This window comes from Trematosphaeria pertusa, assembly GCF_010094035.1.
Source record: "Trematosphaeria pertusa strain CBS 122368 unplaced genomic scaffold BU26scaffold_5, whole genome shotgun sequence".
Taxonomy (NCBI): domain Eukaryota; kingdom Fungi; phylum Ascomycota; class Dothideomycetes; order Pleosporales; family Trematosphaeriaceae; genus Trematosphaeria; species Trematosphaeria pertusa.
Genome location: NW_022987216.1, coordinates 1343190 through 1366874, shown reverse-complemented (window position 1 = coordinate 1366874; position 23685 = coordinate 1343190). Strand labels below are relative to the sequence as shown.

The window sequence follows — 23685 nt, the reverse complement described above, 5'->3', positions numbered from 1 at the left end:
TGCAGGCTATATATTATCTTAGACTTAAGCTATATTACGTCTATGCTACCTATTCTAGAAGGTTAATTATGTCCCTTAGTAAGTAAGAATATACTTCTATTACTTGCACGTCTAGTATATAAGTCTACCTAGGTACGTTATTTTAAAAAGATATTATAGGCTATATATTGTCTTAGACTTAAGCTATATTACGTCTATACTACCTATTCTAGAAGGTTAATTGTGTCCCTTAGTAAGTAAGAATATACTCCTATTACTTGCACGTCTAGCATATAAGTCTGCCTAGGTACGTTATTTTAAAAAGATATTGCAGGCTATATATCGTCTTAGACTTAAGCTATATTACGTCTATACTACCTATCCTAGGAGGTTAATTGTGTCCCTTAGCAAGTAAGAATATACTTCTATTACTTGCACGTCTAGCATATAAGTCTACCTAGGTGCGTTATTTCGAAAAGATATTGCAGGCTACATATCGTCTTGGACTTGAGCTATATTGCGTCTATGCTACCTATCCTGGGAGGTTAATTGTGTCCCTTAGCAAGTGAGGATATGCTCCTATTACTTGCACGTCCGGCATATAAGTCTGCCTGGGTGCGTCATTTCCATCAAATCGGCGCTTCAGGATCCAAGGGCCTATGACCACGCCGTCTATAGCGCCAAAACGCCTAGCCATGCATCAAGAATGTATGCACCATCAAGAGCTTCAGCATACCTCCATCAGCTCAGCTCTTCATCTCCACTTCCTGGCTCTGCGCAGCCTCCTGCCCTGGCAACCCAAACACCTGTTCCTTCACCTTCGCGCTCAACAACCCCATATCCTCCTCCCTCGCAATCTTGCTCCCCGCAGCCCCTAACTTGCCTAACTGTCCCTTATCGCCCGCCGCACCTCCAAACGCGCCTTTCCGCTTCATATTACTGTTCTCCTGCACCACCTTACGCGCCAGATCGCTGATCTGCTTAGTCCCGTAATCGCGGTTCGAAATCAGCGGCGAGGAAGACAGCGTCCCGACCCAGTACTTATTCCACAGCGCTTCGAGCAGCTTAGCATCGAGCGACGATTTGTAGTGCGAGACGTCGAGGCTGTAGTAGTGGTTCGCATGGGCGCCGAAGTCTTCAATCTTGCCGAGCGGAATGGTCTGGAAGCCGTCTTCGCCGACGCCCCCCTTGTTCGCGCTGGACTTTTCCTTTTCCTGCACGTAGGACTCGGGGAATGTACGGAAGGCGCCGATTTCTACCTTGCCCGCGGAGACAGTGCGGTCCGGGTCGATGACGACGGCGACGAAGGGGTCCTGGTACATCTGCTGCGTCTTCTGCGTGCTGACGTCTATGCCGGAGAGCCAGCATCCATAGCCCGGATGACTATGGTACCAACCTACCGCGTTCTCGCACTGGCCCTGCTCGCGCGCACGGCTCAGGAACTCCACCATGTACTCGTTGGCCTCGTCCTGCGCGTTGACGCGGGTCTCTGTACCCTCAACAGGCAGCCGGAACGCATCCGTGATGATGAAGGTGTTCGCTTCTATCTTGCCGAGCATCAGGCCCATGACCTCGAGGGAGCCGCCGGAGCGCGCGTGCATGACCATTTTGAGGAGCGCGACGGCTGAGATGCGGACGCTGGTGAAGTGGTGCGGGTCGGTGCGCCATGGCTTTGCGTTATTGATGGCTTTTTGCTGGTCGGCAGAGTAGGTGTAGAGGGCGTCTTTGGTGGGGTCGACGAGTTTGATGGAGTTTTCGAGCTCTAGGGAGATGTTAGTACTTAGGTAAGTGTGCAGCGGGGCACGAAAAGCGGTATGCGTTTCAAATTGGGCATTGAGGAAATAGATTAGCCTTACCCCAGGTTTTGAGTGCGGTCCCCATTTTTGAGGAGGTTGCGCACGCTTTGCCGGAGAGTTTGGGGTGTTGGGTGTGTGTTGAAGTGAGGTTGGAGCTTTAACGATATAGTGGGGAGCTCTAAGTGCCAAGAAGTGTAGGCATCAGCGGGGTCTTTCCCGCCACGAAAGTATTATTCATAGTCACTGAAGTGCAATAGTGAAAGATTTGGAGTAATGAAGTTTCACTCGGGGACGAGAGCACACTTTCATGTCTTTGAAGCAGTTGTGTCTACTAAAGCTTCTGTAGCGATCTAACCAGTGCTAGCATTCATCTTCGTCGTCTTATTTTCAAAGTCTACACACTAGAAACGGTAAGCATGTAAAGATCACTTCCTCCTCCTGCCGTCCTCCCACCCCATCTTACTATTCATAGCCTTCGCCTCTTCCTCCATCTTCTGCACCCACCTCCGCGTGAGCTCCTCATTCTCTTTCTTCAGCTTCTCTTTCTCCTGTTCTGCAATATTAAGCTGCAGATTGAGCGCCACCATCTCATCCTGCACTTCCTCCACAAAGCGCCCCTTGCCTTTCAGCTCCTCAGCCCGATCCTTGACCCTCCTTTCTAGGTTCTCTTTCATCTTTTCTAGCTGAGTGAGGCGCTTCTTCTGCTCCAAGTCGGCGGCTTTGAGGGCCGAGAGCTCCGTGGTCAGGTTGGAGAGCTTGCTCTCTAGCTCGCTGCGGGTTCTTTGGGTGGAGGCTAGCTCCGCACGGATTTGGGCGAGGTGGCTGGGTGAGGAAGTGTCTTGTGGTGCCAACGCTACTTTGCCTTTGGGTGTTCCTGGACGGATGGACTTGGTGGATAGGCTTGGGGAGGGCGCCGGTTGTTCTGTAGAAGCCGGCGGCTGCTTTGCGAGCGCTGCTGTGCGGTCGGCAAGCTTGGTATCTGCATATTGTAAGCTTTTGCTCCCCGTCTCACAGTAACATCCTTTGAGGTCTGCTGTCTTTCGGGTGGAAAGCACATACAGGCATTGATATACTCCTCATGCGCCTTCTCCCGGGCATCGCGTGCCTCGAGGGCTGACAGATACTCGGCCAGCGGGTTGCTCATGGCGGTTGTTCGAAGGGTCTAAACTTCAGTACTGGAAACAATAACCTTATCTGTGTCATGGTGTGGGATTCACATAGCCAGGCCGGGAGGCGTGGGACGAACGGTGAACGTGGGTTTAGCGGGGTGCCTGCTGTCTCGGAGGTGACGCCTGCTCCGATCGAGGGGTCCGTGCGTCCCGAAAGCTTCGACGTCGAGTTTGTCGTGAGTTTAGCATTTGCCAATTGCACCATCTCATTTGGTTTCTGTACATCTTCCATTTCGTCACTCCTTTGTAGAGGCTCGAATTGTACCAAACATGCCTCCGTTACACCTCTCCAGCACCTCCCGCGCTCTCTACCGCGTCTTCGTAGCTCCCAACCTTCCCACGGCAAGGGCAACCCCGTTAAGAACCCGCAATGTTTCTCTCCTCCCACAGACCACCGTCCGCTCCTTAGTCTACAAGAAGAAAAACGTCCAGCGTCAAGCCCTCAGGGACTACTACATCTTCGACGCTGCCATCGAAGCCACGCACATCAACCTCGTCGACCAAGACGGTCGCTTCCACTCTAGCGTACCCATCAATGAGGCCCTCCGCTCCTACAACCGCGTAACACACCACCTCCTCCAAATGTCCCCCGGCCGCGTTGACGACTTCGGCGTTCCCGATCCCGAGCACCTACCCACGTGCAAAATCATATCGAAAATGGATCTACGCGCCCAGTTCAACAAGAAGCTAGATATCGAGCGCCGGAAAAAAAAAGGGCAGGGTGCGGGGCCCGCGCCGAAAAATCTAGAGCTGAATTGGGCGATTGCGGGGGGCGACTTGAAGCATAGGCTGGAGAAGTTGAAGGGGTTCTTGAGGGAGGGGAGGAAGGTGGAGGTTTTGCTGGGGCCGAAGAGAAAGGGGAGGAAAGCGACGGGGGAGGAGATGAAGGGGGTGCTGGAGGCGGTCAGGGAGGCGATGCGGGAGTGCAAGGGCGCCGGGGAGGTTAAGCAGGAGGGGGTGTTGGGGGGCGTTATGACGCTGGTTTTTGAGGGGAGGAAGATGGAGGAGAAGAGAGAGGAGAAAGCAGAGGAGAGAAAAGAAGAGGTGTAGTGACTACTGGAAAGCCGGTTAGGACACTGCCGTTGTGAAGTACGGAGGAAGTGCTGCAGCAAGAATCCTAGATTGTGGCAGGATGCTACGGCGCAATGATACTGAGGAGCCCCCGCCGAGTCGAGTCGTCAAGGGATAGGCCGTCAATGGGCCAGAAAGTATTGGTGCATAAGCTCCTTGGTGATCAGGACAGCGATGAAGATAGCTTGCACAACTCGGATTTGACTAGATGAACCCCTTCGTCCGTACCTTGGAATAGCGCATGTTATCATGCTATCACGAATCGTATTCATGCCAAAATTGCTTGTATTATACATGCGAGGCTCTGATCTGGTATGGAAGCGGTCTTGCATCCCTATACAGCTCCGTCGCTATGCCAAGCGTACGTACAGTACAAGTACAATTCTTCACAAGTATCCTACACATCCCACTCCTCCTATTCACCGATCATACACCCTCCACCCCCAGTCTCGCCAAGCTCTCCTTCCTCCCCAACATAAGCATAATGTCATATAACCGCATGCCTTCTTTCTGACCTGAAAGCGCCATCCTCAAATACTGATACACCGGCTTGGCACCCTGCCGGCCCTCCGGCCTATTATCAATAATCTCGTGCACCTTCTCCATGAGATCCTCTCGCGTCCAATTCTTCACCTCCGCAAGCATCTTTGCATCTTGCGGGATGCCTTCTGCGCCGGTGAAAGACGATGGGTGTCGGAGGGACGTGAACAGGAACGAGTTGCGGTAGAGGAATTCGTTGGCATTGGTGTAGTTCTCTGCGTCGGCTTGGATGACGCGCGAGATGTATTTTTCGGGGAAGGCGGATCCGATGACTTGCTGCCAGTCTTGGTAGGGCGAATCGGGATCGGTAAGGACGCGGGCTACGTGTTGGACCATTTCTTGTAGGCCTTTGCCGCCGGCTTCGACGCGAAGGGCAGCGTGTTTGCGCTGCAAGAAGTGCAGTTTTCCAAACGTGACGGTTGTGTTCCCCTTCGTAAACTTCAGCGTGAACTTGTCGACTAGGGCCTTGAGATCCATGACATCCGACTTCTTCTGGTGCGACCATCCCAGCAGGGCAGCGAAATTGGTCAATGTCTCGGGGAAGATTTCCATTTCGCGGAAGGCAGATATGTCCGTGTCGAAGTTGCGTTTCGATAACTTGTTCCCCTGCTCGTCCACCAGTAAGCCAACATGGGCGAATTGCGGCGGCGTCCAACCAAAAGCGTTATACATGGCAATGTGCTTCGGTGTCGAAGGCATCCATTCCGACCCACGGATCACATGGGTGATCTTCATGTGATGGTCGTCCACGACATTTGCGAGATGGTACGTAGGCAGGCCGTCGGATTTCAGCAGGATGGGGTCTTCAAAGGCGGACTCCGTGACGTGACCGCGCCGCTTTAGAGGCCTGAAGGCTCCGTATATGAGATCTTCATAGATGGGGTATTGGTCAGGAACCCGGAGCCGTATAACGTGCGATTCGCCTTTCGCTGCTCTGTCATCCGACTCTTCTTTTGGGACGTTGGCACATGTGCGGTCGTAGTCCGTTGCGATGCCCAGCTTATGCCTTTGCTCTGCAAGTGCGTTCAAGCGCTCCGCAGAGCAGAAGCACCGGTATGCATGCCCGTTCTCAAGCAGCCGATGCGCATGTTGCCGATATATTTCGCTCCTTTCCGATTGCTTATATGGGCCATACGGTCCTCCCACCTCTGGTCCTTCATCCCATTGCAGGCCAGCCCACCGCAGGTCGCGGAAGAGGCGCGATTCAGCGTCTGGTATCGTGCGCTTTTGGTCGGTGTCTTCTATCCGGAGGAGGAATTGACCGCCAGTACGCTTTGCAAGGAGGTAGTTGAATAGCGCCGTCCGAAGAGAGCCTAGATGAAGATATCCGGTTGGAGAAGGTGCGAAACGCGTACGGGCCGGTGTAGATGGAAGTGCTGACTTAGACTTCTTTCCTTTGGAAGTTGAGAAGATTGTCCGCTTGGAAGCCTTGACTAAGCGAACCAGACATGATCTGCAGGTATATGCAGGCAATTGAGGCCTGAAAAGCAAGGGAAAGGGCATCCCAAAGTGAGGTAAGAGGTGGTGGAGCTTCCATGTCGCTGTCGGAAATTCATGGGCAGAAAATGCTCACCGCCTTCGGGGGTTCAGTTTCGCCGACGTCACTCCGAATTGGTGGGATCGTCAGTGCCTCTCTGCATCTCCGCATAAGTGACTCGAGATTTTCTCTGAGCGGTTCTTGAACGCCTGTGGATACCTTCACTGTCGTGTTTAGCGCGCCGGATCACTCCTTTCTCCCACAACTCCACCTGTCCAGGTTCAAGAGTAAGGACGCCCGCCTCGTGTTGACAAAGTCCGCTAACGATGCTTGATAAGTGAACGACGTCGACGAGATTGACCTCTATGGTATTTCAGTACATCCCGCGAGATTACGCTCGGTCTAATGAAGACAGAGGTCCTCGGAATCACCAGCGGTGCCTCCAAGGCAGAGATCAAAAAAGCCTACCACAAGGTTCGTTCTCCTCGCCCCAACTCACAGCACCGCCATATCTCTTCGCTCTTCTTTCGGACTGCACGAAATAACCATCGACATAGGCTGCTCTATCGCACCACCCCGACAAAGTTGCAGAACACGAACGCGTGGAAGCCGAAGTCCGCTTCAAAGCCGCGAAGCAAGCCTACGAGATCCTTCACGATGACGACAAGCGCCACCTCTATGACACCCACGGAATGTCTGCCTTTGATCCTTCGCGAGGGGGCGGCATGGGTGGTGAGCCCGACATTGACGATATCTTCGCGCAGATGTTCGGCGGGATGGGATTCGGAGGCGGTGTGCCCGGCATGGGAGGTATGGGCGGCATGCCAGGTGGTCCGGGAGGGAGAAACGTGCCGCGAAAGGGCAGGAGCGTGGAACAGGAGTATGAAGTAACCCTTGAAGAGCTGTACAAGGGAAAGACGACTAAGTTCTCGAATACGAAGAACGTCGTCTGCCATACGTGCAAGGGGACGGGTGGCAAGCAGGGCGCGAAGTCGCATGCTTGCAGCGTTTGCAACGGGCGAGGTATGTTCGCATTTCTGATAGTTTAGGGCACCTTTCGCTAACATCGCGCAGGTATGAAGGCCGTCCTTCGACAAGTAGGCCCCGGCCTGGTCACCCAAGAGACCGTCCCTTGCGGTACCTGTTCCGGCTCCGGAGAAATCATCCCCGAGAAGCAACGCTGCAAGAAGTGTAAAGGAAAGAAAGTCGTGGAATCTAAGAACGTTCTCGAACTCTACATCCCGCGCGGCGCACGGCAAGGCGACCGCATCGTTCTCGCTGGCGAAGCGGATCAACTACCTGACCAGGAGCCTGGCGACATCATCTTCACACTCGAGGAGGCGGATCATGACGTCTTCGAGCGAGCAGGCGCCGACCTAAGAGCAGAGCTGAAGATCAGCCTAGCAGAAGCCCTGACGGGATTCAACCGAGTCGTGCTCACGCACCTAGATGGACGCGGCATTCAGCTCCACGTTCAGCAGCCGAAAGGCAAAGTCCTACGGCCTGGACAGGTTCTCAAGATTCCCGGCGAAGGTATGCCTATGAAGAGGAGTGATGCGAAAGGTGATTTGTACCTTGTTGTCGACATTGAGTTCCCGGAAGACGGTTGGATCAAGAACGACGCTGCGCTGCAGAAGGTCCGCGACGCGCTTCCATCCTCGCCGAAGAAAGAAAGGAAGTCCGAAGAGGTGGACGAGGTGGAGTTCGAGTGGGACGCCGACATGGACGACTTCGGGGCAGGGAGCGGTGATCCCCGCGCGGCCGGCGATTGGGAGGACGATGACGAAGAAGGCGGTCCTCAGTGCGCGACGCAGTAGTCGCGCTGACGATGTCACGTTCTTGCATTGGATGGCGTTGGCGGTATCTTTAATGTCCCAGATACTGAGCCGGATTCCCGCTTGGTGCTTTGTATAGATTTTGGCTATTGTGGATATGGATTGTGCTAGATATGTACGCGCTGATATCTGCTTCAGGTGAGCGGATGCGTCTATGAGCATACAAAAGATCTTCGGTACTCTTATACCTCATTCGAGTTTGCTAAATGATTCGTGTCACCTTCTTGAGCTTTGGTTCGTCTTCGCAACAGCCACGTAGGTATTATTGACTCCCAATTCTTTTAGACAATGTGCTAATCCTTCTCTATGATAGAAGGACGAGAAAGCCTTTTGCTGTGCGTCACGCTTCGCTCCACGAACTGCACCAAGGACCGCTTGCAACGCCATGGATCCGGCGATACGATACGACCTTGCACTCTGCTCCTTCCCCTACCGCCCACCATCTAATGTCCCTCAACCCATGGCGCAGTGGAATCTCTGGACCGACGCTACCTCGGTCATTGTTGCCTCCTCGGCGCCCGACGGGCTGAGGGAACCAATACGTCCAACGCAACGGCTCCAATATCCGCGGAGTGGTGAGCCACTCTCAACATGGACACCATCTTCTATTTCTTTCCCAACTTCTCTACACAGCCCGTGGGACCTTGTTCCTGTGGTCTTCGGCCTTGCTTCTGTGGTCTTCGTGACCAACCTTCGTCGCCGGTCTTAGGCTTCATGTGCGCCTGCCTTGCGGAAGGATCAAGCGGATCGAAAGTTCGGTTCAGCACCCAGGAGAAGACCGCAGAATGAGCATGGCCAGTAGCTCGGCCAAGGTGATTTTTTAACCATGGAGCTGGTGTGCGGTGGAGGATGGGCAATCTTTAGGCTATGCCATTGTGAACCGTGCGCTCGAGAAGCATTTGGGTCGAGAGGTGGATAGTAGAGTACTATACTTAATAAGACGGCTGATGGAGCGTTAAAAGGTGTCGCAGAGAACATAGTTTCACTGCTGTACTTATCTGAGTCGACAAGGTCTCGCAAGTGGGAAGAGGATCATGAGCTGAAGTAACAGAGGCGCAGGCCAGATATATACTTCACCAAATGTTCTACTTCAGTCATGCCCTAAAACATGGTCTACTATATAAGCACCCGTGGACGTTCCCGGCTCTTTATTTCTATGGTGAACTTGACTCTACGCCCGAGGGTGCAGTCGTAGAAAGGGAAGGTTGTACCGAAAGATCTATGCGGGTCGATCACCCGCTTCGCTAATCGTGGTAGGTAACATCGGAGGAAGTCGCAGCCGACAGCGGCCCAACGGTTGTCCATGTGCACGTCACGACTTCAACCGAAACTCAGAGCAAACATCGCTTCAGTTATATAGCCCCTGGACCCCCGCGCAAAAAAAAAAGCGTCAAATCCTAACGAAAGACCCAAGAGTGGGGACATGCTACGCAAGATGGAGAGAGAGGTCGATCTCCTAATCCTAGGCGCAGGATGGACGTCTACATTTTTGATACCATTGCTGGATAAAGAGGGCGTTCCGCATGCAGAGACCACAACCGCTGGAAGAGACGGAACCATCCCCTTCAAATTCGAGCCCAACTCCTCCTCCACCGAGCCCTACACGCGCCTTCCCGCCGCCCGCACGATCCTCATCACCTTCCCGCTAACCGGCCATAACCAATCCTCCCACCTAACTAGCCTCTACCGCAAAACCCACGGCACCGCAAACCACTGGATCCAGCTCGGCTCGACGGGCATTTTCAACAAGCTCGAAGGCTGGAACGATGAGACGTCGCCGTATGATGCTAGCGATGCCCGAGCGATCGCCGAGGATGAACTGAGAGAATGCGTGGGCGGTTGTGTGCTCAATCTAGCGGGGCTGTACGGCGGGAAACGCGAGCCCAAGAATTGGGTTCCGCGGATTGCAAAGACCAAGGAGGATGTGAGGAAGAGGAAGGCGGTGCATTTTGTGCATGGGGAGGATGTTGCCCGCACCATTCTTCTCACGCATCGCAAATTCACGCCGGGAAAGAGGTGGATTATTACAGATCTAAGGGTGTATGATTGGTATGACTTGATTATGAGTTTTAGTGCACTGGCGGAGGGGGAGGAAGAGGTAAAAAGAAAGACAAAATTGAAGTTCGTGAAGTGGGTTGGCGAGCTGATGATCGAGGAAGGTGTGCGGGCGCTGCCGAGGAGTGTGGAGAGTTTGGGGAGGGTGTTGGATTCGAGGGCCTTTTGGGAGACGCATGAGTGCTGGCCCGGGCATCCGAGGCTTGCGTAGGGAAGGGAAGGGGGCCGCGGAAGGAGGGGGTATTGCTGGCTCGAGGTATGCATTGGTAGGAGGCACCGGGGGTCTTCGGGATGGGTCATCGCTGGCTCGCAGAATCTCGTGGGGAAAATATTCTGAAGGCGTCCGGTCTAGGTATTGGGCTCACGAGCTGTTGTCGGTCGAGGTGATTCAATGGGATGTGACCGCGGCATCGGCGATCTCCAGGGTATGTAATGGCTCGGTCGAAGTAACATAGGTAAAGCCTACCGAAGACCTTCAGGCTGATGGATGGCGTTTCGATACACCGAACTGTTTTGGTATGTTGAGGCCATCCGTCCATGGACATGGCCGTTCCCCACACCTTAGATGTTACCGGATATATAAGGCGTCATAACTGAAAGAGCAGAAGGATTGGATCCTTTTGCTCCGGATATTAGACGTTCGATCCGAGCTGCTTCATTCTTCCAAACATTGGCTTTGTTCTTGAAAAATTTCATCTCAGAATTTGATACCGAGCGAGGGCTTGAACTGCATAAATCTCTTCAATTTCCTGTCCTCTTTACTCTCCATCCACCTCTTCTCTACCTCTCACCCACGCAGTTCTGCACTCTTGTGCTCTAACTACACTTCTACTTTTGACTTACCACTCCGTGATTACGTCTCACCTTCATGATGGATCCCTTTACCGCTTTTCCGCTGCCTCTGGTCCGTTCTGGCCTCGTTGTAGTGTGGCCCGCTGGCTCCGACCAGCCGCAGTACTTCCCCAACACGCTGATCACCTTGGACGTGGTCTGGAAGCACTGGACCAATCCAGACGGAACCCGCACGGCGATTGACTACATGGACGACGGGGGTCCCACTCCGCTGCTGGTCGAGTACGACCTCACCACCTGGCAGTACCTTGGCCCTGGTTGGGGTGCGAATTTCGGCGTGGGTAACTTCCAGGCTGGACTGCCGGCCGCTGGGCACTACCAGACCACGGCATTTTGGCCGCCGCCTGCTGGCTTTGACTACGAGGATGCCGCCGTGAGGGCTATGCAGGCTTTTTACGCTGGTCCAGCAGCAGTGAGTCGGCCGGCGCAGGGAACCAGTAGCCGGGAGGCCGCCAGGGCACAATCCGTTGCTGGTCCGGGCCAGCAACAGCACGAGGTCATCACGATCCCGGACGACGAGGACGAACAGCTGGCCCCCGCCCCAGCCCCAGGCCTACTCACCCCTGAGTCTCTTCCCCCGCCGGCGCCGGTGCGAAAGGGCCCTCCTAGTGCGCTGCCCGAGCGCAAGAAGCACCTCCGGGGTACTGTCCGAGACCAGGAATCTTGGTTCCGCTAGTTTAGGTCTTTCTGTGACGCGCCCGTCAAGGAGCAGCGCGCCTTCTGCGACAAGTACTGGCCAAGCAACCAGGCCGCGCTCGAGCACGTCGAGTACCTTGGTCCGCTCTTCTTGGACTTCGACACCAGTAAGATCTACCTGTCCTCCTGGGACAGCTTGAAGGTAACTCCCGTCCTGAACGGTAAGAAGGTCGTGTACGAGAAGGTGAGGGCTGCGGACGAGCAGAAGTTGCGGGAGAAGAGGAGTGCGGATCTCGCACTCCTTAATGGACTGGGAACAGCAAAGAATGGGGATGAGTGGAAGTGGAAGGCGAAGAAGAAGGGAAAGAAAGAGGAGCGAACGAACAAGCGGGTCAAGGTCAGCGGGCGGGGCCAGCCTACTATCTCGCTGGTAACGCCTGAACCCGAGCAGCCACGCCCGCACCCTCCGACGCCAGATCCGGAGGTCGATGCAGAGGGCGACGACGACTCAAATGCCGCCATGCTGCAAGAGTTTGCGGCGGTGAGGGGCGAGGTGGGTGCCGGGGTAACTTCCCCAGCAGCTGAGCAGAGCACGGTGGAGGTCGGTGATGAGGACGAAGGGTTCGATGCGGTCATGCTCCAAGAGTTCGCAGCGGTGAGGGGCGAGGTGGAGGAGTGTGATGGTGAGGAAAATGAAGAGGAAGAGGAGGAGTAGAGGAATGCTGGTGGACGTGCTTGTTGGATGATGTTTCCTTGCTCTTGATGATGCGTTCGTGACTTTTATACCCGATATCCCTCTTTGTATCTAGTTGCTATTTTCTTTCGATTTTGAACTCATCCTGTCCATCGCGACTTACCTGTGAGGCGTGGAATCGAATTGACTCAGCTTTATGCCCCGAAGGCCTCCAGGCTGCCGCATAAGTTAAACTTGAGAATCGCTGACCCGACATCGCATAGTGCGCTGAAGGCCTTTAGCCTACCCCATTCAAAGTCAGAATTGAAACAACGAAGTGTCGCGACCGATTCAGAATTTCCCAGATCATGGTGCGAGGAGAGGGATCGTGCGGGATCGACCTACGGACCAAGTTAACTCACACTCCTTGCAACACACTAAGCATATCGAGAAGTATATCACTCAATTGAACAGTACTCTAAAAAGCCGCCAGAAACCATGTATCCATATCTAATCCTTGTTCTCGGCGACATTCCTCACGTGACACTTTCCCACGTGCCCTCGCTCCGCGCTAAAACCCCACGCGACGCGTCTCTTCCCACCAAAGCCCTCACTACCCCCTCGCACCTACCACTACCACTCCACCTCAACTCACGCCAGCACCACCACATCCCCTCACGACTCCGCCGCCTCATCCACCAAACCAACACTTGAAAGCAAGAAAAACCACAAGACAATGGACCACCCCCAAACCCCCCGCATCCTTGCCCCGCACCTCCAATCCTTCCAGCACAAGCTCGTCCGCATGCTCGGCAAAGTCGTCCAACTGCGCGGCGAAACCGCCGTCATTGACGCAGGCGGGAATGTCGATGTGATATTGAACCGGGTAAGCTTCAACCATGCCCTTTTCCCCGTTCTCTCTGTCCATTGGAGGGCACGCGCCTTTTAAACAGAAAGGGGAGGGCAGGGAAGAGCTTGAGGAGTAAGAATGGGAAGAGTAATGAGCATTTATCTGACATGAGAACGCGCGCACAGGACTGCCATCTAGCGATCGGCCACGCTGTCGAGATTATCGGCAAGGTGGACGGGAATCTGAACGTCAAGGTGCAGGCTGCGACGGACTTTGGGACGAACATCGGTATTTTCAACCTCGCATTCTCACTCCTTCAATTCCTTGCTCTTTTACCACGGATGCCACAGATGATTTGCTGCCCCTGGAAAAAAAGAGCGTGTAAGGGCTAGATGGCGGGCTAATGTATATTCAGATTTCAACGCCGCCAACGCAGTAGTGGAAGTTACGCATCGGCACAAGGAGATTTTTTACGACGGAGACTGAGCGGGTACACGGCTCCGGTTCCGCAGAGCCGGGCTAAAGATGTAATGGAGGCGAGTATGCGGCCATATGATGGGTGTTGGCCAGCGGATAGCTGATGACTTCGTCTCGACATGAGCACAAGTATCGCCAACGAAAGAAAGGCAGGAGCGGATGTAAACGACTCAAAGCATGCAGACGGCGAATGTATATGTGTATATGTCCCCATGCTAAAATCCAAAAAGCACCGCTTTCCAGCACCTTGCGTGGTCTAAATAGGTATCTCATATCCACGGCTCCGGCGCCCGCACCTACACCTCAGAACTCCTCCAAATATCCCAAAATGTCCAAGCCAACCCATATACTAATGATTACTGCCTCCACTTTCGCGAAGTACGCCGGCCAATTGCACTCAAGGAACGAGGTCAAAGCTTACTTCTCACGCCCTCCAGCCGAAACTTGACGTCCTTCAGCTGCTTCCCATTCGGTTTCCACGCCTCAAATAGGCTGAGTAGCTCTTCCACCTCCCTACCAAGCTCCTTCTTCACAAAATCCTCTTCCAGCAGACCTCTCATAGCCCAGGGCAGGAAGAACGGATTTTGACTCCCTCCACCCGTACTGTCATACTCCTTCACATGTAACTTATACACGTTCTTCGTATCATACTTCGTGCCCGGAACGGGGATATTGATGCCGGCGAAGGAGGCTGCTGTGGAAGGGCGGGCTTGCTGGGGATTCACGGGTAGCGACGTGGTTTCAAGCGCGTGCTGAATAGCAAGATGATACACGCACGGGTCCTCGTAGACGCGGGAGTGGCCTTCGCCGCCGTAGAGCGAGCCTGCGAGTGCCGGGGAGAGTTCGCGGATAAGGCCGTGGTCGGGGAGTCCGAGATTGCGCATTTTGAGCGTGAAACCGACGAGATGGGTTAGGAAGTCGGGTGCATGGATGCGCCCGTCGACGAAAACGGCACGATAGATGTAGGGGTGGCAAAGTGTGGAGAAGGTTGAGGACTAAGTTCTTTTAGTAAGCGGTGATGCAGTGGGATAGAGATGAGCTTACCTCTAGTGAGACGAGCTGGTCGTCGATGCTGCCGACATAGAGTATTCGCACGCCGAAGCGCAGCACCTCGTCTAGCCCGGCGAGGTACATCTGGCTGACCAGGCTCTTCGGGTTCGAAAACTCGAATAGTTCCGCCGCCGTTGGGCCAAAGTACTTTGTCTTGTACTCGATAAACGGGCCCATGTTGACACCTGCCATGGCGCAGACACCTATCCTTGTTGCGTTGACGCAACCAAATTGGATCAGCTTCGCAACGAGCATGATGGCTACTGGTACGCCCTGGGAGTGACATGCAACAAGGATGAAGTCAGCAGCTTTGATATGCTCAATCCAGTTGAGCATAAGCTTCCATAGCGTTTTCACCCGATCTGCTATGAAGCCCTCGCCCTCCAACGCAATCTGCTCAATTTCCGGCGTATACCCGCGACCTTCGCACCAATCCTTGATAGCCGCTGCAGCGGCATTCGCGAAGCGTATGGAAGTGCCTTTCGGTTGCCCGATCACTTTCTGAAAGATAGGCGCGGGGAAGTAGCCGTGGATACCAATTGCGACAGCCTTCTTCACACGAGGCGGTGCAGGATTTATGTGTAAATGAGGCATTGCAGCCTCTCCCCCAAGAAAATATTGACGTATTTGCTGCCAGAAGGACGGCTGTTGTACTAGCTGGTACGTGCTTGTAAATTCAGGAAGGATGAGATTCGGAGGTTCCAGTGCCTTCGTTGCTTGCTTTGGCGCAGGCTGAGCCGCTGGCGCAGTTTCTTGTCGAGTGGGTGACCGCTCGGGGCTGGTCTTCGAAGGCGTGGCAGCCTTGCTAGAGCTCGGCGTATCTGCGGGAGTATCAGTTTGGGCGCCCTTGGCCTTCCGTCGCCCACGTAAGGATCGAAAAGACTTCTTGGGAGCAGGCTCTGTCTCTTCTACAGCTGGCTGTGTTGGTTCTTTAATGGCATCAGGTTTAGGCTGCTCTTGCTCATTGAACTGGGCAGGCTCTGGACGCGATTGAGAAGGTGTATCTGACACTGCTACTTCGCCAATGTGCTTCTGCGATGCCCCTTCAGCTGGCTTGTCCTCTGTCTTCGGCTTGTCTCTGTACCAGAATGCCCAGCCAGATGACTTTGGTAGTTCCTTCGGCTCCGCTCCGTCACTTGCAGTAGATGGTGGCTCTGGGACGGCAACCGGCTCCTGGGGCTGTTGAGTTTCTGCTGCGGGTTCTGCAACGTCCGGCTTTGTTGCCGAATCACTACCCGCAGGAGCCGGCTTAGGTGGATTCGTCTGCACGTTTTGCGTGCTGCTCCACAGCCAGAACCACGACGAAGTAGACGCATTTTTTGACGGCATCTCTTTAGAGGGCGCATCTTTCATTTCCGTATCCTCGTCTTGCGGTGTCACTGCCGGCGCATCCTTCATTTCGGTATCCTGGTTCTGAGAATCGTCTTGACCCTTAGTATTGCCAAGCTCTTTGGTTGCTTGATCTGCTTCCTCCGATGGCGTCGGCCCCGGTAAGGGAGTCGTCTGCGCGGCGTCTGTGCCCGGCGTGCTATCTTTCCCAGACTCTGAAAATCCATCAGGCCGAGACCACCAGCTTCGCCAGCCCCATGTGCCTGCTGTCTCCTTTGGCTCATTCTTCTTCGCCGGATCTGGTGGTAACGGTGGCTCGTCGGCGTTCGGCGGCGGTGGCTGCTCTTTTGGCGGTTCGTCCGGATTGGCTTCCTGTGCCTGGTCTATCGGACCGTCCGATGAGACGTTCAGCTTGGTCATGGAGGCCGGTATTGCATCGCCTTTGCTGGATTTGCGTTTCGTAAGGAACTTGGTCGGTGACTGGTCCTTTGGCTTCTTAGCCTCCTCAGCAGGTAACTCGGACGTGGCACCACCACTGACCCCGATAGTCTCCTTCGCGGTTTTGACCATTGCTGGCGCCTTGGACCGCCAGCTCCCTGATCCGCCCAGCCACTTTCGACTGCCCTTCTTATTTACCGCTTGCTCGCCGGAAGCTGTGCCATTTGAGGCGGACGTGGCAGTCGAGTCTGCTAGCGACTTGCTCGACGGAACATCCTGCAGGACCTCGCTGTCGTTTGGCGTGCCTGAGGCGCTCGCCGCTGCGCTGCCGCTGCTTTCGGCGGGGGCCTCGGGGCCTGTGCTATTGTTGTCGGCGTCTGCCTTGGGATTGGGCTTTGACTTCTTGCGTGGGCTCATTCCAGCGTCCGAGTTCGAGCGTTCGAGCAGTCGGAATGGCCTCTGCCGCGGGCTGTCAGTATCATCAAAGCAGAGAAGGAGGGTGAGTTGTCAGTTGCATACCTTCAGTCTGGCAGTGGACCAGGCCATGGCGAATGACGCACGTTGATGCCCTGTGCGCTCTCATTAGCGCGCTTTAGCATCAGCTGCTACAGCCACAGCGCCAGCCTCATGCACCAGCCACATGCACCAGCCATATGCAGCCCACCGAAATTTCAAAGCCGCCAAGATTTCGACCTCTGGTCCCTGCACGTTTTTGTTTCCCGCTGCACAACGACACTGTCATTCCAGAACGCCCAACGCGGTTGGGTCTGCCACCGCCAGCCATGGCTATCCAGAAAAAGCACGGCAAAGGCCGCCTCGACAAATGGTACAAGCTCGCGAAGGAGAAGGGCTACCGGGCACGAGCGGCATTCAAGTTGATCCAGCTAAACAAGAAATTCAACTTCCTCGAGAAGAGCAAGGTCCTCATCGACCTATGCGCCGCCCCGGGGTCATGGGTAAGAGCTCCTTGGACAAGCACGGAACATCTGCTAACACATTACGCAGTGCCAGGTCGCCGCTGAAGTTATGCCCCCGAATTCGCTAATCGTCGGCGTCGACCTCGCTCCCATAAAAGCGATTCCGCGCGTAATAACCTTTCAGTCGGACATTACCACCGACAAGTGCAGGGCCACCATCCGCCAACACCTGAAGACTTGGAAAGCAGACACGGTTCTCCATGACGGCGCTCCCAACGTTGGTACCGCGTGGGTGCAAGACGCCTTCACGCAGGCAGAATTGGTGCTTCAGTCTATGAAGCTTGCCACGGAGTTTCTTGTAGAAGGTGGAATATTCGTCACAAAGGGTTAGTGGTCTCACCCTGGGAAGTTGCGATAAACGCCGTACTAACTGCTAATCAAAGTGTTCCGATCCAAGGACTACAATGCCCTGCTGTGGGTCTTCAACCAATTGTTCACCAAAGTTGAGGCAACGAAACCTCCGTCGTCAAGGAACGTATCGGCCGAGATCTTTGTTGTTTGCAGAGGATACAAGGCACCAAAGAATTTGGATCAAAGATTTTTAGACCCCCGTAGCGTGTTCGCTGAGCTCGCTGATCCAACACCAAACAACGAGGCAAAGGTCTTTAAGCCCGAGGTGAAGAAGCGTAAGCGGGAAGGGTGAGTCTCGTTGCGGAATGCGCATTTTCATCGGCATAGCAGGACTAATTATAGCAGTTACGAGGAAGGCGACTGGACCCAATTCAAGGAAGCGCCCGTCAGCGAGTTCATCCAGACAACTGACCCCATCGCCATGCTTGGGAGCCTGAACAAGTTGAGCTTTGAACAGACACCTAACGGAAATGTCGCCATTGCCACCATCGATAAGCTGCCCGAGACCACTCAGGAGATCCGGAATTGCTGCGCGGATTTGAAGGTCCTCGGCCGAGCCGACTTCAAACGTTTGCTGCGATGGCGGTTGAAAGTGCGGGACATCTTTGGCTTTTCGTCTAAGAAAAAGGAAAAGGAGGCCGCTGAAGCCGCGGAAGCGGAAGAGGTTGCGGAGGTCGAGTCAATGGACGACGAGATGAAAGTGCTAGAGGAGATGGAGCGCCTCGAAGAGCAGGATTCGCGGAAGAAGAAAAAGCAGAGGCGCCAGGAAAATGAAAAGAAGCAAAAAGAGATCATCAGGATGCAGATGAACATGACTACGCCCTTCGAGATCGGATTGGAACAGGCAGGCCCCCAAGGAGATGAATCTATGTTCGCGCTGAAGGCGATCGACAAGGCGGGAGCATTGCCGAAGATCGCGCGGGGCAAAATGGCCACGATCGTAGAACGAGAGAAGTCCGATGAGTCGAGCGACGAACAAGAGGAGACGACCGACGAAGAGGAGGATGATCTAGAACGCGAATTAGACCACATGTACGAGACATTTGTGGAAGAGAAATCCGCAAAGGATGCTAAATGGCGAGCAAAGCGAGCCAGGAAGGAGGATGAAGATGGGGAATGGCATGGATTTTCCGACTCAGCCAAGGACGACAGCAGCGACGAGGAGCTAGTGGAGGACGACGACAGTGATACTGACGACGAAGACGCCCCGATCGCGCTCATCAAGGACCTCGACGGAGAAGGGAGCACAAGCAGTGGTCTCACCAAACGCGCCAGCAGATTCTTTGACCAGGACATTTTCAAATCTATAGATGGCCTGGATGGTCTGGACGAAGATAATGAAGACAGCGGCATCGACGTGGAAGGCGAAGTCGAGGAGACACCACCAGTCAAACTAGTGCAACAAGGGCCGGCCAAGAAATCGAAGGTCCCCTCACCTCCAGCCGAAGATTCTGACGATCCTTCCGAAGAGACAGAGGGAGAAGACGGCATTGAAGAGGTAAAGCGCGACGAGTCACAGTGGGAGCAAGACGACACTCCGATGAAGAACGGTCGTCCAGACATAGACATAATCACCGCGGAGGCCATGACTCTCGCTCACTCGCTAGCAACAGGGTTCGTTGTCGCTAATTCACTGCTTGGTGGACGCTTGCTAACATATTACACAGAGCAAAGACGAAAGCCGAACTCCTCGACGACTCGTTCAATCGGTACTCCCTCCGCGACAAGGAAGGCCTACCCGACTGGTTCCTCGACGACGAAAACAGGCACTCCAAACCGCAACGCCCTATTACCGCAGCAGCTGCTGCAGCAATCAAAGAGAAGATGCGCGCCTTCAACGCCCGCCCCATCAAGAAAGTGCGCGAAGCTAAAGCGCGCAAGAAATTCAAGGCGGCGCAGAGGCTCGAGAAGCTGAAGAAGAAGAGTGCGCTGCTGGCGGATGAAGATGGTATGACGGAGAAGGAGAAGGCGCAGCAGATTGCGCGGTTGATGAGCAGGGCGGCGAAGAAGAAGCCGAAGCGCAAGGTGCAGGTTGTTGTTGCTAGAGGCGGGAACAATGGTATCAAGGGCAGGCCAAGGGGAACGAAGGGCAAGTACAAAATGGTGGATAAGAGGTTGAAGAAGGATGTCCGCGCGGAGAAGCGGTTGAAGAAAAAGAGCAAGTGAGATATGGTAAATGTCCACTGGATCAATGAAACTTTCGAGCTGAGGCTCTATGACACTGGTCGCTCCTTTTGATTGCAGAGGTCTTCAGCTATCATGGTCCCGGTGCTTCACCCACTCGACCGCCATCCGCTACGGACTAGGACTTCGACTCTTTCCAGCAACCTCGCCATGCCGTCCGTCTGATCGGTTCCCGGTGTCCCATTCAGCAGGACCGTGTATCTGGACATATCCGTAGCCGTCAAGAGCCGGTCATCGTAATACTGCTCATTGGCATTGATGACGGGATTGGCCGAGGAGAGACGAGAGGACTGCGCTGATTCGTACCTTGACGCCAAAACGGGAGACGGTTAGCCTATATTGCTCAACGACAACTGCGCCGTATTCATCATGTCTGGGATGCCGGATGCGACCGAAGGATGTAGTAGCCAACTCTAAGGTCTGCCCCGATGACCCCAAGGCAAAACACAAGATCTTACATACAATACCACCGCAACATAATTCGGCACGCCTCCCGCGCCAGCCGTCTGTTGCGATCTCACAATCAAGTTGGGGTACGTCGGGTACAGCGTCGCGAGGTGCGCTAATCGGGAAAATGAGCACGCGAGCCAACTAGCCTCCGCCAGCCTAACCCTAACCTAACACAACCCAGCCCTGCATGAACAAGCGGACTTACTGCGTATCTGAATGTATATGTCTCGGCGGCCTCGCGCGGCTTGTCGAGCGGCCTCGCGCGCGGCAATGTCATCGGAGGTGGTGCTGCTTGTGCGTCGCCATGTCGGTGCCATTGACTACTAGTTCGAGATCGGTGCGTGCGGGAGAGAAGCTTGAAGAAAGCTTGCGCGGGCTTCGCAGCGCAGCCTGGAGCCCAGGGCTATATTGGATTGCGGGAATTTTGGCGTTCGCTGCATATTTGGCGCGCAGCAGGGATTGTTGGACGGGGTAATCCGGGGTAACACGCTGAGCTAAAGGGAATGGCTTGCTTGCTTGCTTGCGCTGCGGCCTGGCGGCTGTTTGATTAAGGGTCTGAGGTGGAGTAGAGCATGCAGGCGCGGGAATGGCATGATGGGCACGTGATGTAAAGTAAATGGCGCATTGCGTAAGATGAGTGTAGCTCGGTAATTGAGGTTGGGGTGATTGGAAGGGAAGGTTGGTGAGGGGAAACGTAGGACGAGGGTGGCTGTGCGCAGTGGTACATTGTGTTTTGATTGCTGGTAGAAACTCGGGGGATTTTCTAGCTAGATAGACGCATAGAAGAAATGGCTATGGAGTTCAATAGCCAAATGAGAATTGAACTAGCTCGGGAATGGGTGGATCTGTTCCCGTGCTCCACGGCTGTGGAGGATAGTAGGTCCATGGTGGAGGGAGTGTCGGAGTAGCTGGTCGGCCGCGAATAGGTTGTGCGCGAATGACACCGGTTTTAATATTCGGGGACTTGAGCTCCGGAAGCGTCGAACCCTTAGGGTTGGCTCGAGTTGCAGTCTTCGTTGATTTTGGAGATCCTAGGTTAGAGGTTGAGATCGCATCGATGCTGTTCTGAGCGTCAGAGACGAAGTAGCCGAAAATAGGGGACAGCGGCCAAAAAAAAATTTACCTAGCCTGCTTGCGCTTGTACAACATCTTGTCTCCATGGCAGTGGTAGTTGCACGGCCGTGCCTGGGCCCAAAGAGGTGTCGGATTGAGGATTGAAACCATGCAAACGCTGCCCAGGCCCCGGGCCTGCGGACCCACATTTTGCGCCTTTCCCGTTTAGGGCAACCACGATGACAAATGCGGAGCTTGTGTATTCTTGCTTCCGCTTTCAACCCCACTTTCTAGGTTCCCATCATCATCGAACTCTTCGTGGCACTTCATATAAAGCTGACATGACGGCTCTTCCAGACTTTCTAACGTATTTGACTTCGCCGATTTATGCAAGCTCCGTCCGCCTTGAAGCTCCTCCATCAACATAGTCGACACCTGCACGCCATGGCCAGCAACAGCGAGTTAGTAAATCCTTTACCTACTCTTCAGCGATCTAACGCCTTCCAGTCTCGTGAAGCTTGCGCAGAAGCTCACAGCAGATGGCCCGCACAAGATGCAATCGACCCCTCGCCGGGTCCGAGGCCTACTAAACGGCAAATACGCTTTCGATACCATCAATGCCTATCATGTTTGGGAGCATCCCTATTACCCCCAGTATGCTAGTCCTCACCACCATCGCCACCTTTGTTTACCTCGTCGTCCTAAAATGCCAACAGATTCTACGTTCCAGTATCGAGCTTCACACCCGACGCCAAAATCACAAAAGCCTCTCCTGTAGACGGGACGAACGGGGCAACCCACCTCGGGCGGCTGTCCGTCGGAGACAAGAGCACAGAACGAGTACTCATGTTCAGTTCAGGCTCCTTGAAAGACCTCGTCAAGGTTGAATTCAAGGAGATGGACCAATGGTTCGAAGAAGACGTCCCCATCTACCAGCATCCCAAGGATCCATACAAACGCATCGACATCTTGAACTCCACTCGCCCCGTCAAGGTCGCACTAGACGGCGTCACTCTTGCCGAGAGCCCCAATCCCCTGTTTCTCCTGGAGACTTCGCTGCGTACGCGGTATTACCTACCCCCCACCAGCGTTAAGTGGGAGTATTTGTCGAAGAGCGACAGCGAGACGTACTGTCCATACAAAGGGAGGGCGAACTACTATAACGTTACGATAAACGGAAAAGAGCACAAGGACTTGGTGTGGTACTACAGGTACCCAACAGCGGAGAGCGCGCCCGTTGCCGGGCATCTTTGTTTCTACAACGAGAAAGTGAATATTTGGGTCGACGGCGTTATGGAGCAAATCTAGTGAGAATCCAGTTTAGCACTTAGTATGGAATTTCCGCCTACAGTCAGGGTGGCGGCCTTCAATCGTTGCCTTCAATCGTTCAAAGGCGGCTGCTTACAACTTCTACTCTCTCTATGCGCTTCGTGTTACGAGACCTGTACCCTTCGTTCAAGAGCTCAAGTCCTCACCTGCGGCAAGAATCTCAATGAAAAGACGTGACAGGAGCGCGTAGCCTAGCTAAAGGAAGTCGCCATAAGGCACCTGGCAGGAGGACTGCAGGTGGAGTATTGTTTACCTAACTGTTGAGGATCACGTGTTAATCACGTGATGCGCCAGTACTGGTTGTACTACGTATACCTTGGTATAGCCAGAGCTCTCAGCTCTCTTACAATCCACAATGTTACCACTCAACTTTCTACTTCAACAAAAACTGTAAGCACGGTAGCTGCAAGCGCCAGTTCTTTGAGAAGGGGACTTGTCAAAAGAAAGCGTGCTCGATGGCGCATCTGGTTCATCGACGAATGAAGCGCTTACCGCTTGGCCGACTCTGCCTCCCGCCGAGAAATACGCCACGAATAGCATAGGGAAATTGAATTGCAAGCCCCGTCTCGTAAGCAAAACGCGCTAGCTAGTACCTATGACTAAAAATGAACAAAGTCATCCCAATCACTGTCTTGAAATGGACGACCAAGCAATGCCATCGCGAACAATATCGTCGGCGCCGGAACAAAGTTCTGCCATGGCCTGGCCGTTTCCGAAAGCGGTCCCCTGAAACGGTCGGTCCGCGGCGGAGCTGACGCGCTCTTGGCGGGGAGGATTTCTCGGCAGGAGACAGAAATATTGGCCAAGTGGGCTTCGCTCGCAAGCGCCTCGCGAAAAGCATTAGCAGGAGACAGGAGAGATGGAAAATGGACGGACGAAGACGGCACGTGGTGGTGTGAGGTTGGAATTGGCTCGGATCGGCGGCGGGAGAGTTAACCGAGCCGGCTTTTCGTGACCACAACAACGCGACCTCCTCGTGTCTCCTCGACATTACAGTATTATTGCTTTCTCCATGCGTGTTTCCGTTGCAGCCCTAGATCGCCACGCTCGCTCTTCCACTCCAACGCACGGCAATGGCACCACCTGACAGCCTGCCCCAGAGCCAAGGGCGCGG

The 23685-nt window shown here is 54.2% G+C and overlaps 15 protein-coding genes across 15 annotated transcripts; 7 read left to right on the top strand and 8 right to left on the bottom strand.

Moving 5' to 3' along the window:
- Positions 1-372: 372 nt before the first annotated feature.
- BU26DRAFT_454100 (COP9 signalosome complex subunit 5) lies at positions 373-1913 on the bottom strand. The gene is made up of 2 exons (XM_033824852.1): positions 1836-1913; positions 373-1741 (listed from the first exon to the last, which is right to left on the bottom strand). Exons 1-2 carry the CDS (start codon positions 1858-1860, stop codon positions 726-728), a joined length of 1041 nt encoding a protein of 346 aa, XP_033686022.1. The 5' UTR covers positions 1861-1913; the 3' UTR covers positions 373-725.
- A 173-nt stretch (positions 1914-2086) lies between these two features.
- BU26DRAFT_481466 (autophagy protein 16) lies at positions 2087-3027 on the bottom strand. Its single transcript, XM_033825733.1, has 2 exons — positions 2835-3027; positions 2087-2754 (listed from the first exon to the last, which is right to left on the bottom strand). The coding sequence occupies exons 1-2, from the start codon at positions 2917-2919 to the stop codon at positions 2201-2203; spliced, it is 639 nt and encodes a 212-aa protein (XP_033686021.1). The 5' UTR covers positions 2920-3027; the 3' UTR covers positions 2087-2200.
- An 83-nt stretch (positions 3028-3110) lies between these two features.
- BU26DRAFT_517764 (uncharacterized protein) lies at positions 3111-3763 on the top strand (the record flags this gene model as incomplete). The annotated part of the gene is made up of 1 exon (XM_033828656.1): positions 3111-3763. A coding segment is annotated over exon 1 (518 nt), but the record flags the coding sequence as incomplete, so codon positions are not given.
- Positions 3764-3880: 117 nt separating this feature from the next.
- BU26DRAFT_517763 (uncharacterized protein) lies at positions 3881-4350 on the bottom strand (the record flags this gene model as incomplete). Its single annotated transcript, XM_033828655.1, has 1 exon — positions 3881-4350. The coding sequence occupies one exon, from the start codon at positions 4345-4347 to the stop codon at positions 4138-4140; it is 210 nt and encodes a 69-aa protein (XP_033686019.1). The 3' UTR covers positions 3881-4137.
- BU26DRAFT_274678 (glutamyl-tRNA synthetase) lies at positions 4167-6083 on the bottom strand. Its single transcript, XM_033821422.1, has one exon. The coding sequence runs from the start codon at positions 6056-6058 to the stop codon at positions 4442-4444; it is 1617 nt and encodes a 538-aa protein (XP_033686018.1). The 5' UTR covers positions 6059-6083; the 3' UTR covers positions 4167-4441.
- A 112-nt stretch (positions 6084-6195) lies between these two features.
- On the top strand, positions 6196-8051 carry BU26DRAFT_603509 (chaperone protein dnaJ). The gene is made up of 5 exons (XM_033835434.1): positions 6196-6319; positions 6371-6400; positions 6448-6506; positions 6590-7055; positions 7107-8051. Coding segments are annotated over exons 1-5 (1299 nt in total). The 5' UTR covers positions 6196-6318; the 3' UTR covers positions 7850-8051.
- Positions 8052-9185: 1134 nt separating this feature from the next.
- Positions 9186-10618, top strand: BU26DRAFT_517760 (uncharacterized protein). Its single transcript, XM_033828654.1, has one exon. The coding sequence runs from the start codon at positions 9303-9305 to the stop codon at positions 10131-10133; it is 831 nt and encodes a 276-aa protein (XP_033686016.1). The 5' UTR covers positions 9186-9302; the 3' UTR covers positions 10134-10618.
- A 175-nt stretch (positions 10619-10793) lies between these two features.
- Positions 10794-12125, top strand: BU26DRAFT_592091 (uncharacterized protein; the record flags this gene model as incomplete). The annotated part of the gene is made up of 2 exons (XM_033834824.1): positions 10794-11420; positions 11451-12125. 2 exons carry the CDS (start codon positions 10794-10796, stop codon positions 12123-12125), a joined length of 1302 nt encoding a protein of 433 aa, XP_033686015.1.
- A 571-nt stretch (positions 12126-12696) lies between these two features.
- Positions 12697-13634, top strand: BU26DRAFT_603507 (replication factor A protein 3). Its single transcript, XM_033835433.1, has 3 exons — positions 12697-12969; positions 13119-13221; positions 13349-13634. The coding sequence occupies exons 1-3, from the start codon at positions 12820-12822 to the stop codon at positions 13417-13419; spliced, it is 324 nt and encodes a 107-aa protein (XP_033686014.1). The 5' UTR covers positions 12697-12819; the 3' UTR covers positions 13420-13634.
- Positions 13586-16688, bottom strand: BU26DRAFT_454083 (uncharacterized protein). The gene is made up of 2 exons (XM_033824851.1): positions 14455-16688; positions 13586-14405 (listed from the first exon to the last, which is right to left on the bottom strand). The coding sequence occupies exons 1-2, from the start codon at positions 16642-16644 to the stop codon at positions 13821-13823; spliced, it is 2775 nt and encodes a 924-aa protein (XP_033686013.1). The 5' UTR covers positions 16645-16688; the 3' UTR covers positions 13586-13820.
- A 243-nt stretch (positions 16689-16931) lies between these two features.
- BU26DRAFT_274574 (AdoMet-dependent rRNA methyltransferase spb-1) lies at positions 16932-20049 on the top strand. Its single transcript, XM_033821421.1, has 5 exons — positions 16932-17183; positions 17233-17530; positions 17588-17843; positions 17901-19169; positions 19223-20049. Exons 1-5 carry the CDS (start codon positions 17010-17012, stop codon positions 19719-19721), a joined length of 2496 nt encoding a protein of 831 aa, XP_033686012.1. The 5' UTR covers positions 16932-17009; the 3' UTR covers positions 19722-20049.
- Positions 20050-20107: 58 nt separating this feature from the next.
- On the bottom strand, positions 20108-20481 carry BU26DRAFT_517756 (uncharacterized protein). Its single transcript, XM_033828653.1, has one exon. The coding sequence runs from the start codon at positions 20464-20466 to the stop codon at positions 20302-20304; it is 165 nt and encodes a 54-aa protein (XP_033686011.1). The 5' UTR covers positions 20467-20481; the 3' UTR covers positions 20108-20301.
- A 387-nt stretch (positions 20482-20868) lies between these two features.
- Positions 20869-21401, bottom strand: BU26DRAFT_517755 (uncharacterized protein). The gene is made up of 2 exons (XM_033828652.1): positions 21313-21401; positions 20869-21249 (listed from the first exon to the last, which is right to left on the bottom strand). Exons 1-2 carry the CDS (start codon positions 21336-21338, stop codon positions 20991-20993), a joined length of 285 nt encoding a protein of 94 aa, XP_033686010.1. The 5' UTR covers positions 21339-21401; the 3' UTR covers positions 20869-20990.
- Positions 21402-21551: 150 nt separating this feature from the next.
- Positions 21552-22644, top strand: BU26DRAFT_517754 (DUF427-domain-containing protein). The gene is made up of 3 exons (XM_033828651.1): positions 21552-21703; positions 21750-21896; positions 21959-22644. Exons 1-3 carry the CDS (start codon positions 21687-21689, stop codon positions 22548-22550), a joined length of 756 nt encoding a protein of 251 aa, XP_033686009.1. The 5' UTR covers positions 21552-21686; the 3' UTR covers positions 22551-22644.
- A 461-nt stretch (positions 22645-23105) lies between these two features.
- On the bottom strand, positions 23106-23653 carry BU26DRAFT_274501 (uncharacterized protein). The gene has a single exon (XM_033821420.1). The coding sequence runs from the start codon at positions 23560-23562 to the stop codon at positions 23158-23160; it is 405 nt and encodes a 134-aa protein (XP_033686008.1). The 5' UTR covers positions 23563-23653; the 3' UTR covers positions 23106-23157.
- Between the last annotated feature and the right edge of the window lie 32 nt (positions 23654-23685).